Genomic DNA, 13,980 nt, shown 5'->3' on the forward strand with positions numbered 1-13,980 from the left:
TGCTCACTTAACTACAGGATGCAGATATTATTATTATTCAAATTCTTTTTTTACTTTACTTCCATTGTTCCTACATATTTTACATATTCAATTTTCCTTTGGTAAAAAACAAAAACTGGGGTACACATATTGGGAACTCTCAAGGTTCACATGGACCAAACTTCACGGAGGAGTTGATATCTAGCATTTGTAGTGGTGGTATAGCTCTTGTGCTCTTTTTGATTATCTTGTCCATTAGCAGAGACAGTTGGAGATAAAGGAAGCTTATCAATGATGGATGTAAGAGGGGAATCAAGTTCCTCCAGTTCTTCATCACTGGTATATCCTCTCCTCTGAACAGCTGATACATTCCTTGCCAGGTGAGACTTTCCTCCTGCCTCTGCAACTTTCTCTGCCACATTAGATGAGGAAGGAGGCACATACACAACTGCGGCGGCGGCATAAGGGAAGCTTCTGACAGATTCTGCTGACAATCTTCGTTCCGCAATAGTCTATAGTTGAAAATAAGTAAAATTCAATAAACTAGTTTTCACTTTAATAGCAGAGGTCAACTATTGTGTAGAACAGGAAGTTGCAAAATATGTACTCTATACACGAAATTGACATTGCGTTAATGGCATTATCAATGTCAGAATTTAAATAAATTATTTCTCCTTCCCTTGCCAATGCAAATTGGTTATTAAAGTCATGCATGTTGAGAGAAACCAAAATTTAATAACCAGGTAGGTGTTCATAAATCATAACATACCATATAAACATAAAATTGAATGTTTAATTAAAATTTTCAGACAAATTCCCAGACTTATCATAAGCTGCTAATAGCATGTCTGGAAACCCTTCTACATTTCATTCCTACATGCCAAAAATGGTTGAGGAAAAATGAAGTGATCCTAACATACTGTAAATATAGCAGCAAGTTTATGTAGTCTCATGAACAGCTGAAAAAATGCAAGAGATGTGGAGTATACCTCCGCGTTCAGGGCCTCCAAGACAGTTCCTGGAACAGGATCTGGACAGAACTCATCCGGGGTGAAGTTGCAGAGGACCCTAATTATCAATGAAAGAGTGATGGATGGACATACCTGCACAACAAAAAAAGATATGGAATAAATGCAGTGACAAAACAATGAAAAGAGAAAGTGATATGCTACAGTAGAAAACACCATATAATTCATGAAATTAACCTCCTCTCTGACGTGTCTATCTATAAGCATGTCTTTTGGGAGCATTAGAAGGTCGCTCAAGTCGTTTAAGAGAACAAAAGGTTTAGGTTCGCCATCTCCACCTTGCCTTTCATCATTCTCACCGCTGTCCTGATATTCTTGCACACAATCTTCGACATCCATGCCAAACATATCAGTAAGCCACCTAGACCAATTCCCAACCTGCAATTCAAGTAGCTCTTCCGTAAGCATAAACACCTTTTGGCATAACTTATGTATGTGATGACACCTTAGCACTGCATAAGAGTCACATGACTCACATCAAGTACAAGATATAAACACCATTTTTTGATAAATCAATTTTTTTTTCAATTTCACCACTTTTAGCCGCTCTGACATTGCTAAGCATTGAGACTAACAAGTAATTGAAGAGTTCACTGTATAAAATCACAAATGGCATACAGCATGATATCTTCTGAGAAGATGATCTATTGAGAATTTATGAGGTTCGAATATAGGAGGGCCCAGGACACCAAATATTCACCATGCTTTTTTCTCCTCAGAAAGAAAACACTAAAAAGTAACCAGTTAATGCAAGTTAGAGTGGTTGAACAGATAAACTAAAGCAGTGGATATGAGACACGGATTTTCTTATATTCACTATAATATGTTCTGTAAACAATAATGTCAGATGATAGAATTATTGAATAACCCATGGTTAACCTCAGAGTAATGCTTCGATACCTAGAAGATTAAGTTTCAACTTTCAACTCAAGCAGGTCTCAGCAGACAAAATCAATTTGTTTATCTTACTATTTAATAAAAATAAAAAATAAAAAATAAAACACACTATAAGCCCCCATCAACAAGTTGTCCCCCCAAGAAACTGATGCACTACAGAAGAGGAAAGTTCCCCCCTGCCAGCTTAGAAATTCAAATGTTCAAACTCAATTTTTAGACAATGTGTGAAGTATGAACACAAAGCTGTAATAAGAAAAAAATACATACAGAATTCTTTAGCTGTGCACCAGATCCAAAGCTTAAATCTCCTGCTGGAATTGGCAAAACCTTTGAATCCAATATAGGATCTGATATAGGATCAGTTGGGATCTCAAGGGCTGACTCCCGAAGAATAGCATTGAACATGGCAACATCTAGTCTAGCTATGCACTGTTCCATGACCTGGTGAAAGAGTTTAAATCTATTCAATCCTGCAAAGGAGGGAAAGTGAACATTTTAAAGAACCTAAGGAGTAATAAAAAAAGCATACCATTCTAGCCAACACAGGCAAACAACCACACTCATGCCCTCCAGCTCGAAGAGGACAGAGTCTTTGAAAAGCATCTTCGAAAGCATATCTCCAGAGATTGATGGAAAAGTTTCCTTGATTATGATCTCCAAGTGCAGGTCCCAGCACCCTCCCAAAGGATTTATTTGAAGAGAAGTCCCCAGCTGGAGACTGCATGTAAGGAGTCAAAGCCTGAAAACATAGCATGCTTCTCAATTTATCATTAATGCTTCAAAAAATTGAGACCAAGATCAACTGTGTCAAGAGCATCATAAAATAGATCAATCACTTCTTATTTAGTGTATCCAATTTTACAAGTAATAAATAAATACTATTAATGACACTAGTCAATAACGGTGATGTTAGAAAGGAGCGGCATGTTCGCATATATTTAATCACAAAATGAATGAGCCTATCTCTAACCATAATAGCAAACACTGGTTACTTAAAATGTAAGATATTTAACGACAATAAGAAAGAATGATTATTTCCTACTCAATCAAACTGAATAACTAGATGAAGCATAGATTGGAATACACAATGTACTGCTCTCAATTGTTGTTTTCTTACATCAGTGAAAGCCTCCATGTCTTAATTATAAACAACAACTTAGACACGAGACAAACATTTATACCTGCCACCACACTGACTCCACTAGCCGAGAAAAGATCCATGATTCTACTCTTTCTAAGGCAGATGTAAAGGTTCCTGTCTCTTGCCAATCTTCAACAAACTGAGTGAAACCACTTCCTGCTTTACCATTTGGGAATCCTTTCCATTTCAGGGATGCAGACTTTCCATTGCCAGCCCCATTCGATTCAGCCAACCGCATAAGGGGACTAACTTGACATGAATTGCCAAAAGCATGTGAAATTATCTCTCTCAGCACAATGGTGTTTGACAACCAGAATGTTAACCTAAAATACAAACAAAGATTAGAATATCTGTTGTCTAGAAATCAAAATCTGCAGATGAATTTTTTTTTAATAAATTCAAGTACATACCTTGAAACATCATTACCACAAGACTTTGCAACCAATATAAGGCCAGAAACAGTATTCTTGGCTATTGTTGCTCGCCTATTTTGGGTCCAATGCTTAGACGCATGTAAATAGAGCCTAGAAAGGCGCCGAGCAGGTGTGTGCACCTTGTGTGCTGAGCTCCCATGCTCTGGTACTACAGAATAAAGTGACACTTCAAGAGCAGCAACTTCTCTTAGTTCCTCTTCAAGCTTTTCAACTCGTAATTCCATTTCTTCTATTTTTAGTTCCAAAGCAGCCTTGTCCTCATGTTCACCATTTTCTTCAGCATTAACTGTCTCATGTCTTTCATCTTCACTTCCTAAGCTCTGAGCACCATTGGAGGCTCCATCCAGGATCTCGATTTCCTTCACCTCTAGAACATGGTTTTCATCAACTCCTTCAGAAGATTCTGAAGAAGCTTTTACAGGAGCTTTCACAGGCTTAGAATTGTTTGACGAAGTATTCTTGTTTGTAACTCTGGAAGGTCCTTTAGTTGAGTTCATGGGTTTCTTTTGATTGCTATCTGATACCTTGGATTGCAATTTGTTTGTTTTCCTATCAGATCTCTCCTTTAATCCACGACTGCTTTCTGAGGGACTCACTTTGACCTTACTTTTTGCATCTTTTGAAGCTTTTTCTACTTTCTCATCTTCATTTGTGAAAGAATCACCTTGGGATGACACTGAATCCTTTACTGTATCAGTATCTGATACTTCTCCATTCCCTTCTTTTTGCTCTTTCTCCGTATCACTGGCCTGGTTAGCAACCATTGCATTAACTTTCATCTCGGCAAGTGCCTCCTCAGACCTGTTGACATCATCCACATAATCTATAACCACGTTTTCATAAGTTTCTGAATTCTCTGAGGCAGTGTTTGAATCGCCTACTAAATTATTTGCAGCTGATCTATCCTGGGGTGTCTTAGATTCAGTTCCTTTTTCATTCAATGTTTTGGATGAATTATCTTGATGCAATTTATCCTCTCTTCTTTCGGTTCTTCTAGAACCCTTTGTCTGACTATTCCTTGAAGCTTTTCTCTTCTCAGTTTCTTTCATGCTTACAAATTCCCTCAAATTTCAATCAAATCAAGAAGCTGTAACAGGAAAATGATAGCTTTCACTAACCTTAGCGAGCTCCTTCGTGGCAAAGCAGTTCTCAGTTCCTAAAGTCCACTACCAATACCATAACAGTTTTTCCACAGATTGAAAACAACCATGTCCTACCTGCAAAAGTAGTGATAAAATAAGTTATAAAATTCTAAAAATAAGGAAAAAACTAGCCAAAAACTAGAAAAGGGAAACCAATAAAGATTAAAGAGATGGGATTTAAAGTTGAGGCATTTAAAATTCATCAACACAACATGTACCAGGAGACGCAGCACAAGTCCAATATAGAAAAACCATAAAGATAACAAGTTCAGAAAGATCTCAGAGCACACAATTAGTAGTAATAAATACAAAAAAATGCACCAAATGAATCAAAACCTCATTTAGAAAGTAATAACTCAGCAGGTAGAGGGAAGCAGAAATCAAATTAAGATCATATAGGCACTGATACAAGAGTCCGAGCTACTAGATACCCAATTGGGAATAAATTGCAATCTTGTTTCACACTAGTGAAATTGAAGCAAGTTCCTACATTGAGCAAACATATTATAACTTGTTTGTTTTGCTCTATGAAGGAGCAAGGTGTGCAATATTCAGACAAGGACATAGAATACGATGAAAAATATATTCTTTACATAAAAGAAGAATAGCCAAACGCACAAGATGCGGTTACCATTGTCCATTTCTGATAAAAAAAAAAATAAAACTAGAATTATTTGGCCATAGAAAAAGGGATAAAAACAAAGAAAACAGAGAGCTTGAAGTAGAGAGTGAAGAAAAGAAAAAAAAAATCCTCCATGAGCGTCACAATCATCAAATCAAATATGCAAGCTGGCTATATATATTGTAATAATAATTTGAAGACCCCATTTGACAACTATTGCTAACCTGTCGAAAAATTTAATCTTTTAAAATTTTTTAACAATTAAAATGACCAACATAATCCATGAAGGAAAAGGGTGAAATTACTAAATTGGGATATTTTGGAAGTGAATGCTCTGCTCTGGTAATCAATGAACTACATACAATCCATTTCATGTCACTATGCAGTTACAAGAAGAATGCAAATGCCAAGTACAACCGAAGTGTGAAGAAGATGAATCTATGAACCGTCATGATCAAATGGTATACAGAAAAAACAAAAACAAGGACAGAGAAGGGAAATTGGGAGAAAGTAGTAGACTAGTAAATGGTAAAGGAAGAAGATCTAGCAGAGAAGAATGGTGTAAAGGCATGCAAGATTGTTGAGTATGAGAAAAAGGAAGAAGAAGATAAAAAGCTGTAACCGTAACAATAAAGGAAAAAGAAGAAGAAACGTTGGAACTTACCACACAGAACACGGGTAGAGAGAGAGAGAGTGAAGTGAAGAGGTTCTTGGGATTAGAAACGTTGCTGCAACAATGTTGTGTCTCTGTCTGTGTGATTGTTGGGAGAAGAGAAGAGAGTGCGGGAACGTGGAAAACAGGAGGGTGACCGGGGGATGGGGTGTCGGTGCAGGAAGGTGACCGGGTATGGCCGGTGTTGATGATGCTTTCTCATGTGCCTTTGTGGTGTAATCAGGTCAACATTTTCGTCATCTCCACTCATTGGGTGGGAACCTCCATTCTTGCCTTGTGCTTGTGGGACCACTAATTGCTTCTTGTTCCCTTCCTTTCTCAATTTTTTTTTTAATAATTTTGTTAATTTTTTCCAACTTTTTGAAAGTTCATGTTTTATTCAAACTTCAAATCAAACTACACCAACATATTAACAAGACATCAGTTTAGTGGTAAGCAATAGATCGGTTAGATCCAATCAAATCACTTGGAGACTGTTGATTGAGGGGAGAATTGCAAGCTTTCAGTGTGATGAGGTGGAAAGGCTTGCGAAGAGAAACAAAGTTGGTAGGTAAAGAAAAGGAGGATTGAGAGAATAGCAGGTGTGTCCTTTGAACCTTGTTAGACTACCCACAATGGTGTTGAATGTGGGTAGTTTAATGTTGAAAGTGGGGTTTAATGGTGTTGAAAGTGAGTGTTGAAAGTTGGAGGGAGGAGAGAGGTGTTGAAAATTTTCAACACTTGTGAAACCTGCAGCATGGGACACGTGGCACGGCCTGGCTGGTGACCGCCAGGCGCGTGCCACACACGCGCGGACAAGGCGCGTTATGGGCAGGGCGTGGCAGCAGGCGGGTCCCAGGCGGACCGGTGGTGGGACGCGTGGCACGCGTCGGTTGGGCACCGTGCGTGCCACGCGTCAGAGGAGAGAGAGACGGTCTGATGAGTGACGCGTGTCACGCGTTGATTGGTCCGGGCGATTTTCTTTTATCCTAATCTTTCCAACTCAATTATCTGGTACACTCCCATGTAGGATTTGTTGGATCCTCTAACTCCCGCTCTGATCGAAGGGTTGTGGGTGAGTTTGCGTGTTGTGGTAGTGACTAGTGACCTTCAACTATGTATCTGCTCCTGTGGTGTAGGGACGCTGACACTTTATGGGACGTGCGTGATGAGAAAGGGGTTGGGTCAGGCACTTTGTTTGGGGAGAGGTGACATCGGGACAATGTCGATTTCGCCGCGCTCGTAGTCGATAGTAAAACTTCAAGCCAATTTCGGTAAGGTTGTAGTCCGGTGTCGAGAGATTCAGAGTAGTCTGTTTTCTCATGTGGATGTTGTAAGCATTAAAGGTTAAATGAGTTTTTATTATTGAAGGTGTTCGGGGAAAGACGAGGTAGTGTGATTGGGAGGCGTCCGCATCTTTCCACTACCATAACACTTGTAAAATGTACTTTTTTTTTAAATTAATAAAATTAATTGAACTTCTTAATATATGTTTTTTCTCTTTTTAGAAAAGCCGAGGTAGTATAAATAATTTAAGTTGGATCTAAATGGTGGGAGCACGAGGAGTGGACAGTAGCTGTGAGAGGTGCACGCACAAGGATAGGAGGAGAGTGCCACCGACAGGCCCATATTGCTGTTCAAATAACAGAATAATTAGTAGAAAGCACAAATCAGGAGAGGAAATGATACTGTTGTTTTATGTTGTTGGGAGAAGTGTCAGCATAAACAATTAAACATGCAGCAATGCGCGTTTAGATCTCACATCACATCAGCTACATAAGTAAATTTACGAATCAAAAGCAACTAAACATCTTAGCTAGCACCGACGAGAAATCAATGCATTGCTTCATAGTATTTCAACTCAATTCAAGGTGCTTAATTGCCACATAAATTGGCTGTCTCTATACTTGCTTAATGAAGCAGTGACATGCCACTGTGATAGGATCCGCAGCATCAGCTTCACAAGTCACTCTCAAATTAAAAGTAGTTGAATTAGCAGATTGGCTGAAATGGATCCTTTTAATAGTAAAAATAAATTGACACGATCTTACGAGTATATAATTATTCTGAATTTATACGCTTTAATAGAAAGTACTACTATTAAATAAGTGATGTTATATATTATATATTAAATATTAAAAATATACTGCATTTGCTAGCATGTTTGATATCCGCTTCGGCCATCATTTGGGCATTAATTGGGTTTGGCCAATACTAAAAGGATGATAAAAGATTAGCACTATTTTTTTTTTATCTTAAGTATACTTGGTGTATATAAACTTTGATCGGAACCGAGATTGGAGACAGCAAGAATCTGATAAAAAAAATATGAAAAGACAATGACAAGATTTGAGCTCGGTGTTGCATGTGAAAAGGCATAACGATGCATATGGAATAAGGACAGGATGAGAGGAATGAAGATTTGATGCTATATTGAGTTCTATATTTTTGTTGTAAAATCTGAGCTACTGAATGCTCTTATCTTTTGTAGTAGTGCATAATTGTGTAGAATCTTTCAGTATGGTGGAGCGATTTTGGCAAGATGTTCTAACGTTTAATATGGTATGACAATATATTAATATAAAGAGAAGCCTAATGTCATAAAAAAAACAATAAGTTAATAAATGAGTAATACTTAAGTAAACGAATAATCAAACATGTATTTATAGAAATGGTAAGCGTCATACTCAAGGAGCTTTGATGAAATCTTTAGCTTCTGAAATAATGGTTGTCAGTAGACAACTTTACAATTATATTACGAACGTGTCGGCTTAATTCGCTCGGTCATAAGCTGGACGAGTATAATACTCACCTTCTGGTTGCTCGAATGGCTAACATAGAGTCTTTTGGCCACTTGTGTATCATTCGGGCCGTCCCAGATGATATTACTCCAATAGTCTTTTGGACTGAGCGGAAGGAATCCTTCAATTTGACATATAATGCAATCTAATGTCGAACTTAATAAGTTTATATTTTATGAAATGTCCAAGATGCAAGCATTCTTAGATGAAAATCAAAATTGAAGTACTTCACGAACGTTACGTTAGCTTTGAAAATATTGAAGGTTTGATTATCCTTTAGCTTGTGCCTTGTAGATGTTGTTTGAATGCCTTAATTAAAACTATTGAAAAAAAAAAATCGAGCATTGGGTTAAGTAACAAAACTCATTTTCTTAAATTAATATTCAGAAGCTTTTTGTTTTTGCCGGGTACCAAAAAAGCTTGCGGTGTTTGTAATGACAAAAAAGAAAAAGCTTGTGGTCTTTGTTGAGTTCTCTTTTGGGCTTTGAATTAGGCCATGTTCTTTTTCCATTTATTTTTAATTTAGAACTTGTTGGAAAAACATGAATTTTATGAGCTTGTTGGAAAATGAATCTAAGAGCATCTCTAATGCAAGATTTTTAGTTCTTATTTTAGAGTTAAGAACTAAGAACTAAGAACTTTACATTTGAGGTGCTGACATAACCCAATTCTTATATAAGGAGTTTTGCTTTTTGAGTTCTTAACTAAAATATTAATTATTTATCTCTCATCCAAATTACTTTATTACTTTATGAGTTTTGTTTTATTACTTTATGAAAATAAAAAGTATAAATAATGTGGTTCGTGGGACCAAATGAATAGTGGTAAGAACTAAGAACTCATGGTTTGAGCAAAATTGCTTGAAAGTTGCTTAAACACATGTGGCAATACGGGCCCAAATGAATAGTGCTAAAAACTAAGAAATAAGAACTAGCATTGAAGATGCTCTAAGTATTTAAGTATTTGTTGTTTATTATGAAAAAAGCATGACAAATCAAGACAAAGGTATGAAACCCCTTTGTTATTAAATAAGTATTAGAGAAAGTGTCTATAAATTTTTATTTAATTTTAAACTATTGGAATTCAAGTTTCACTAAAGATATATCAATTTTACAAATCAAAGGCACACTTCCCACCACAGATCCAGATCGTGAGGCATCAATATAAAATTATCAACTGAAGTTTATTAACATTTAAGAAATATGTCTGGAATGTTGGCCTCTTTCATGGAAAGACAGAAAATGTTGACAATTTGATATAAACAATTTGCAGTCCTTACAATCACAAACTTCTGAATAATAAAATGCAATCACAGTATAGTGAAGTGGTATGAGATCCCCAATCTTTTTATTTTTCTTGATGTACAAAGCAAATGCTTCTCCTGTCTTTTGAACTTTTTCTTCATTCCCTTAATGGTTAAGCAAACCATGTGCTTTGGATATTTGTTGTCTGCAAATCCAAAGTTATTAATAGCATGTTTGGATCAACTTCTTTTTTCTCAGAATTTATTTTGAAACCCATAAACTACTCACAGAAGCTTCTCTTCAGAATTCGTTATGGCTTCAGAACCAATTGTAGAAGAATATTCAAACACGCACTAACTTGATTTGCTATTTTGTAGATGAAACAGAATTAAAATTAAAGAAAGAGATGTCATTCACAGTAGATGGCTTGAACTCCAGAGGATTATTCCACTGGTCTAGTTGATTGTTTGAATTTGACCATCTCATTTCTACATTTTTAACTTCAAGACCTTCAATGTGTTCCATCATCATGCCTGCAGTCCTGTGTTTAACCAATTCTTGGCATCCTGGCCTATAGTCCAATAAGCCACCAGCATAACTGGTGAACCTTCTGTAAGTGATGTTCATGTTGACGAATCTCAAGTTCCTTAACAGTCCTCTCTTGGAACCAGCCAGGAAGATGCCATTTTCAGAATTTGCTGTGATGTTAATGAAAAGAACATCTGAGATTGAAGCCTCCTTTGAGGTTGAGTGTCGCGGGCAAGTAGTCACGTAGATAGGCTCCGCTCTCCCCCACCATAATGGATCATAGTATCTAGTGCTGATATTTATGTTGGAGAAGACTATGCCACTTACATTTCCTGCACAAGAAGGTTGAAAGCACTTCAGAACATGTTTGGATCCCGGTTAAATCTCATAGAATCACTTCTCCCTCATAAAAGCTACTCCTAATAACTTCTCCCAGAATCACTTCACCCCCAATGTGAAAACCTAAAAGGCTCCCAGACACTCACTAAGAGGACTATATTAATCAGGCTCAATATAAATGTGACTCTTTCTAACTAAGCCAGGCTCAACTAAGCTACATCAAAATATGTTCAAATGTTCAATCATAAATTTAGAATATGAAGATTAATTTACGTAGATTTTTTGTTTTGTTTTATAATGAACTTTTAGTGTGTTTAGAAACTTGAGGTAACACGATTCTGAACGTGCTGAGACGCAGAATCAAACATAGACTTAGTATTTTAGATACCTGTTTTGCTTTCAACATTTTGAGTTAAGGAAAAATAAACATTTATAGACAGAACAAAGCAAAAATTTGTGATTCAATGATTTATCTGGAAGAGAAACAAGAAGAATCCAAACCAAGTTACCTCCATCACGGATCTGGAATGCAAGACCTCTGTGAGAATCAACAATAGTGATATTATCAAACACGAAATGCTTGAAATCAAACCAACTAGCACTGCCAAATTTAATTGCAGAAGATTTGGACCGAATCCAACAGTTGGTGACAGTGAGGTTGTAAACAGGGCCTGTATATGACTTTGGACAGATTGCATCATCCCCTGTATCAATGTGGCATCGAGTGATTACCGTGTTGTTTGAGTCCTCAATGTCAATCCCATCATTGTTTGGTATGTTGAAGTCCCCATAAATTGCAATGTCCTCAATGGATATGTTCTCACTCCGTACCAAGTGTAAGCTGCAAGTTAGTACAAATAAACTGTTAGGCTCAAGTAAGTATCCACTTTATTATAGAAATAACACAATAGAATAGCTTTAAAGTTTAAACACATAACATAATAAATCAAATTACAACTTAACCAATCTAAATGCATAGGTTATGGTCAAAGACGTTTAAGGCCAAAAAAAAACCACCATTGGCTAGTAGGATAGCTGTCTGATATGATAATAATAGAAGTAGAAGTATTTGTCATGGGACCCGGTTCCCTTCCCATGTTTATCCAAAACTCATGTTGCCTTTGTTTACAGATAAAACCCAAAAAACTCCAAATCAACAACTGAGCCCATTACAGCAAGACATCCACAAGTAATATCAGTTTAGGCTATGTTTGGATATCCGTTGGCAGTGGACATTAGTACTCACTTTGAAGTAGTGCTCATTTTGAAGTAAAGGGTGAACAAAACTCTTCTTATGAATTGAGATTCTGTTACGCTAGACTCCGTATCCAAACACACACTTAATCGTACTTGAAAACTTACTACTTATCATAATCAAAATCAACCACATATACACTATGCACAAACAAAAGTCAAATGGCTAGCACGAAACGATGGTATAACTATACCATAAACACTTATGCATGTGTTTGAGTAAGGCCGCGTTTGGAAACACAGCTTAATTAAGCGCTTATGATCATAAGCGCTTATATCATAAGCGCGATATAAGCGCTTATTCATAAGTTATTTTAAAATATTTATTGACATAAATTGAAAATAAGCTATAGATAAGCATAAGCTCTTTTTCATAAGCTATCCTGAATAGCTTATGAAAATAAGCTCAAACAGCTTATGGTAGACTATAAGCTGTTTGCATAAGCTCTCCCAAACACTGGCATAAGAGCTTATGCTATCAGATAAGCTCAAATAAGCTCTTCCAAACGGGGCCTAAGTTTATAAAAATAGCTTATGACAAACTTATAAGCTGTTTTGAACTTATTACATATTAACTATAAATAAGCGCCGCTTATACCTACTTAAAATTTATATCCAGAAGCTTCTAAAATAAACTTATGAATAAATGCTTATGTGATAAGTGATTATTACCATAAGAGATTAACTAAGTTGTTTACCGAAATGCATCCTAACAAGATTGCTTAACTAATCAGGGACTTACTCACTACTCACTAGCACTTGAATTTTCATGTATGCATAAATGAACTGAGCATAAATGAGGTGATTCAATGAAATAGTGGATAGAAATAGGAACAAACCACCAATAAGCAGGTTGGTTAAGGGTAATGTTGGAGACTCTAACGTTTCTGCAACCGAGGAAACCGACGAGCCTTGGTCTGCATTCGTCACCCGAACAAACTCCAGTTTGATTCCAGCTCACCATGATGTTCTTCCTCGGATCCTCCCTCACCACGAACTTCTCCGCCTGCCCATCCACCACCCCGCCGCCATCAATCCCCACATCCGTCGCGTTCTCCGCCAGCACCACGTACCACCGCGACGGCTCCCTCGGGTAGTCCTCCAGCCTCGGACCGCCCAGGATGGTTGCTCCGGGCTCCACAAACAGGACCACGCCGGATTTCAGAAACACGGTCGCCGTCAGGTACTTTCCCGGCGCCGGGAAGATGACGCGGCAGGGGGAGCTGCCCGGGCAGGAGTTGATGGCGGACTGGATTGATGTTGTGTCGTAGCGGACGCCGTCGCCGGCGGCTCCGAAGTCGGAGACGGAGACGGTTAATGGGATGGGGTATGGTGGGTGTGACGTGGCGAGGAGTGATTGGGTGAGAAGGAAAAAGGAGAAAGTGATTTGGAAGAGGAGTGGTAGCTTGTGTTCTTCCATTAACATTTTTGGAGAAAGAGGCTTTGTTTGTATGTTCAAAAGAGAGGTGTCCTACACTCCTACTCCAGAACTTTGTATACAACTATATACACTCTTATCATAGTGTATAATGTTTGTAAATTGTTTGCAACTAGTATATCATATTTTAAAGGATAATGAATGTCAACTTGGTTGATACAACTCGTTACATATTACCTAGGTAATCATGTTCCGGATCTCCCTCCTCCTAAGGCCTCTTCTCTACTTCTTGTGGCGGATGTTGTTCAGATCACGTTCCCTCGTTCTACCTGTGTGTAGTTTTTCCTTTCGGGCTTAAGCCCTCTTTGTAACAAAAAAAAAACCTATGTTCGAAGCCAGTAAAAATGGTTTCCAATGATAATTCAAGTGGTAAGAGTTAGTTAATAGGTTTAGAGATGAATCCCTCCTGAGAATGTACAATTTATCTTTCTAATATAAAAAAAAATTCAAATAAGATTCCAATTGCTGGACAATTCTTCTA

At 37.5% G+C, this 13,980-nt stretch overlaps 2 protein-coding genes across 7 annotated transcripts; both read right to left on the reverse strand.

Moving 5' to 3' along the window:
• Positions 1-6,065, reverse strand: LOC130730668 (uncharacterized). 6 transcript variants are annotated; one of them, XM_057582733.1, is made up of 9 exons: positions 5,908-6,065; positions 4,598-4,696; positions 3,456-4,280; positions 3,086-3,368; positions 2,434-2,643; positions 2,172-2,345; positions 1,185-1,385; positions 969-1,082; positions 1-491 (listed from the first exon to the last, which is right to left on the reverse strand). In XM_057582733.1, the coding sequence occupies exons 3-9, from the start codon at positions 4,256-4,258 to the stop codon at positions 147-149; spliced, it is 2,130 nt and encodes a 709-aa protein (XP_057438716.1). In that variant the 5' UTR covers positions 4,259-4,280; positions 4,598-4,696; positions 5,908-6,065; the 3' UTR covers positions 1-146. The 6 variants fall into 6 exon arrangements, with proteins under 6 accessions (XP_057438716.1, XP_057438715.1, XP_057438717.1 ...); XM_057582732.1 differs by lacking the exon at positions 5,908-6,065 and adding an exon at positions 4,958-5,181; XM_057582734.1 differs by lacking the exon at positions 5,908-6,065 and adding an exon at positions 5,053-5,173.
• A 3,782-nt stretch (positions 6,066-9,847) lies between these two features.
• LOC130730669 (uncharacterized) lies at positions 9,848-13,595 on the reverse strand. Its single transcript, XM_057582735.1, has 3 exons — positions 12,901-13,595; positions 11,317-11,648; positions 9,848-10,800 (listed from the first exon to the last, which is right to left on the reverse strand). Exons 1-3 carry the CDS (start codon positions 13,485-13,487, stop codon positions 10,307-10,309), a joined length of 1,413 nt encoding a protein of 470 aa, XP_057438718.1. The 5' UTR covers positions 13,488-13,595; the 3' UTR covers positions 9,848-10,306.
• Positions 13,596-13,980: the final 385 nt, after the last annotated feature.

Source organism: Lotus japonicus, chromosome 1, assembly GCF_012489685.1.
Source record: "Lotus japonicus ecotype B-129 chromosome 1, LjGifu_v1.2".
In the NCBI taxonomy this organism is placed as follows: Eukaryota; Viridiplantae; Streptophyta; class Magnoliopsida; order Fabales; family Fabaceae; genus Lotus; species Lotus japonicus.

What these genes read in the sequence shown, in the direction of transcription:
- LOC130730668 (XM_057582730.1), bottom strand. Translation starts at nt 4,528, where the DNA reads ATGAAAGAAACTGAGAAGAGAAAAGCTTCAAGGAATAGTCAGACAAAG. An exon ending in GTGCACAGCTAAAGAATTCT is followed by an intron (nt 1,386 to 2,171) that starts GTATGTATTTTT and finishes CTTGAATTGCAG; the next exon opens with GTTGGGAATTGGTCTAGGTG. An exon ending in TGGAGGCCCTGAACGCGGAG is followed by an intron (nt 492 to 968) that starts GTATACTCCACA and finishes TTTCAACTATAG; the next exon opens with ACTATTGCGGAACGAAGATT.
- LOC130730669 (XM_057582735.1), bottom strand. Translation starts at nt 13,487, where the DNA reads ATGTTAATGGAAGAACACAAGCTACCACTCCTCTTCCAAATCACTTTC. An exon ending in AACCAACCTGCTTATTGGTG is followed by an intron (nt 11,649 to 12,900) that starts GTTTGTTCCTAT and finishes ACTAACTTGCAG; the next exon opens with CTTACACTTGGTACGGAGTG. An exon ending in ATTCCAGATCCGTGATGGAG is followed by an intron (nt 10,801 to 11,316) that starts GTAACTTGGTTT and finishes CTTCTTGTGCAG; the next exon opens with GAAATGTAAGTGGCATAGTC.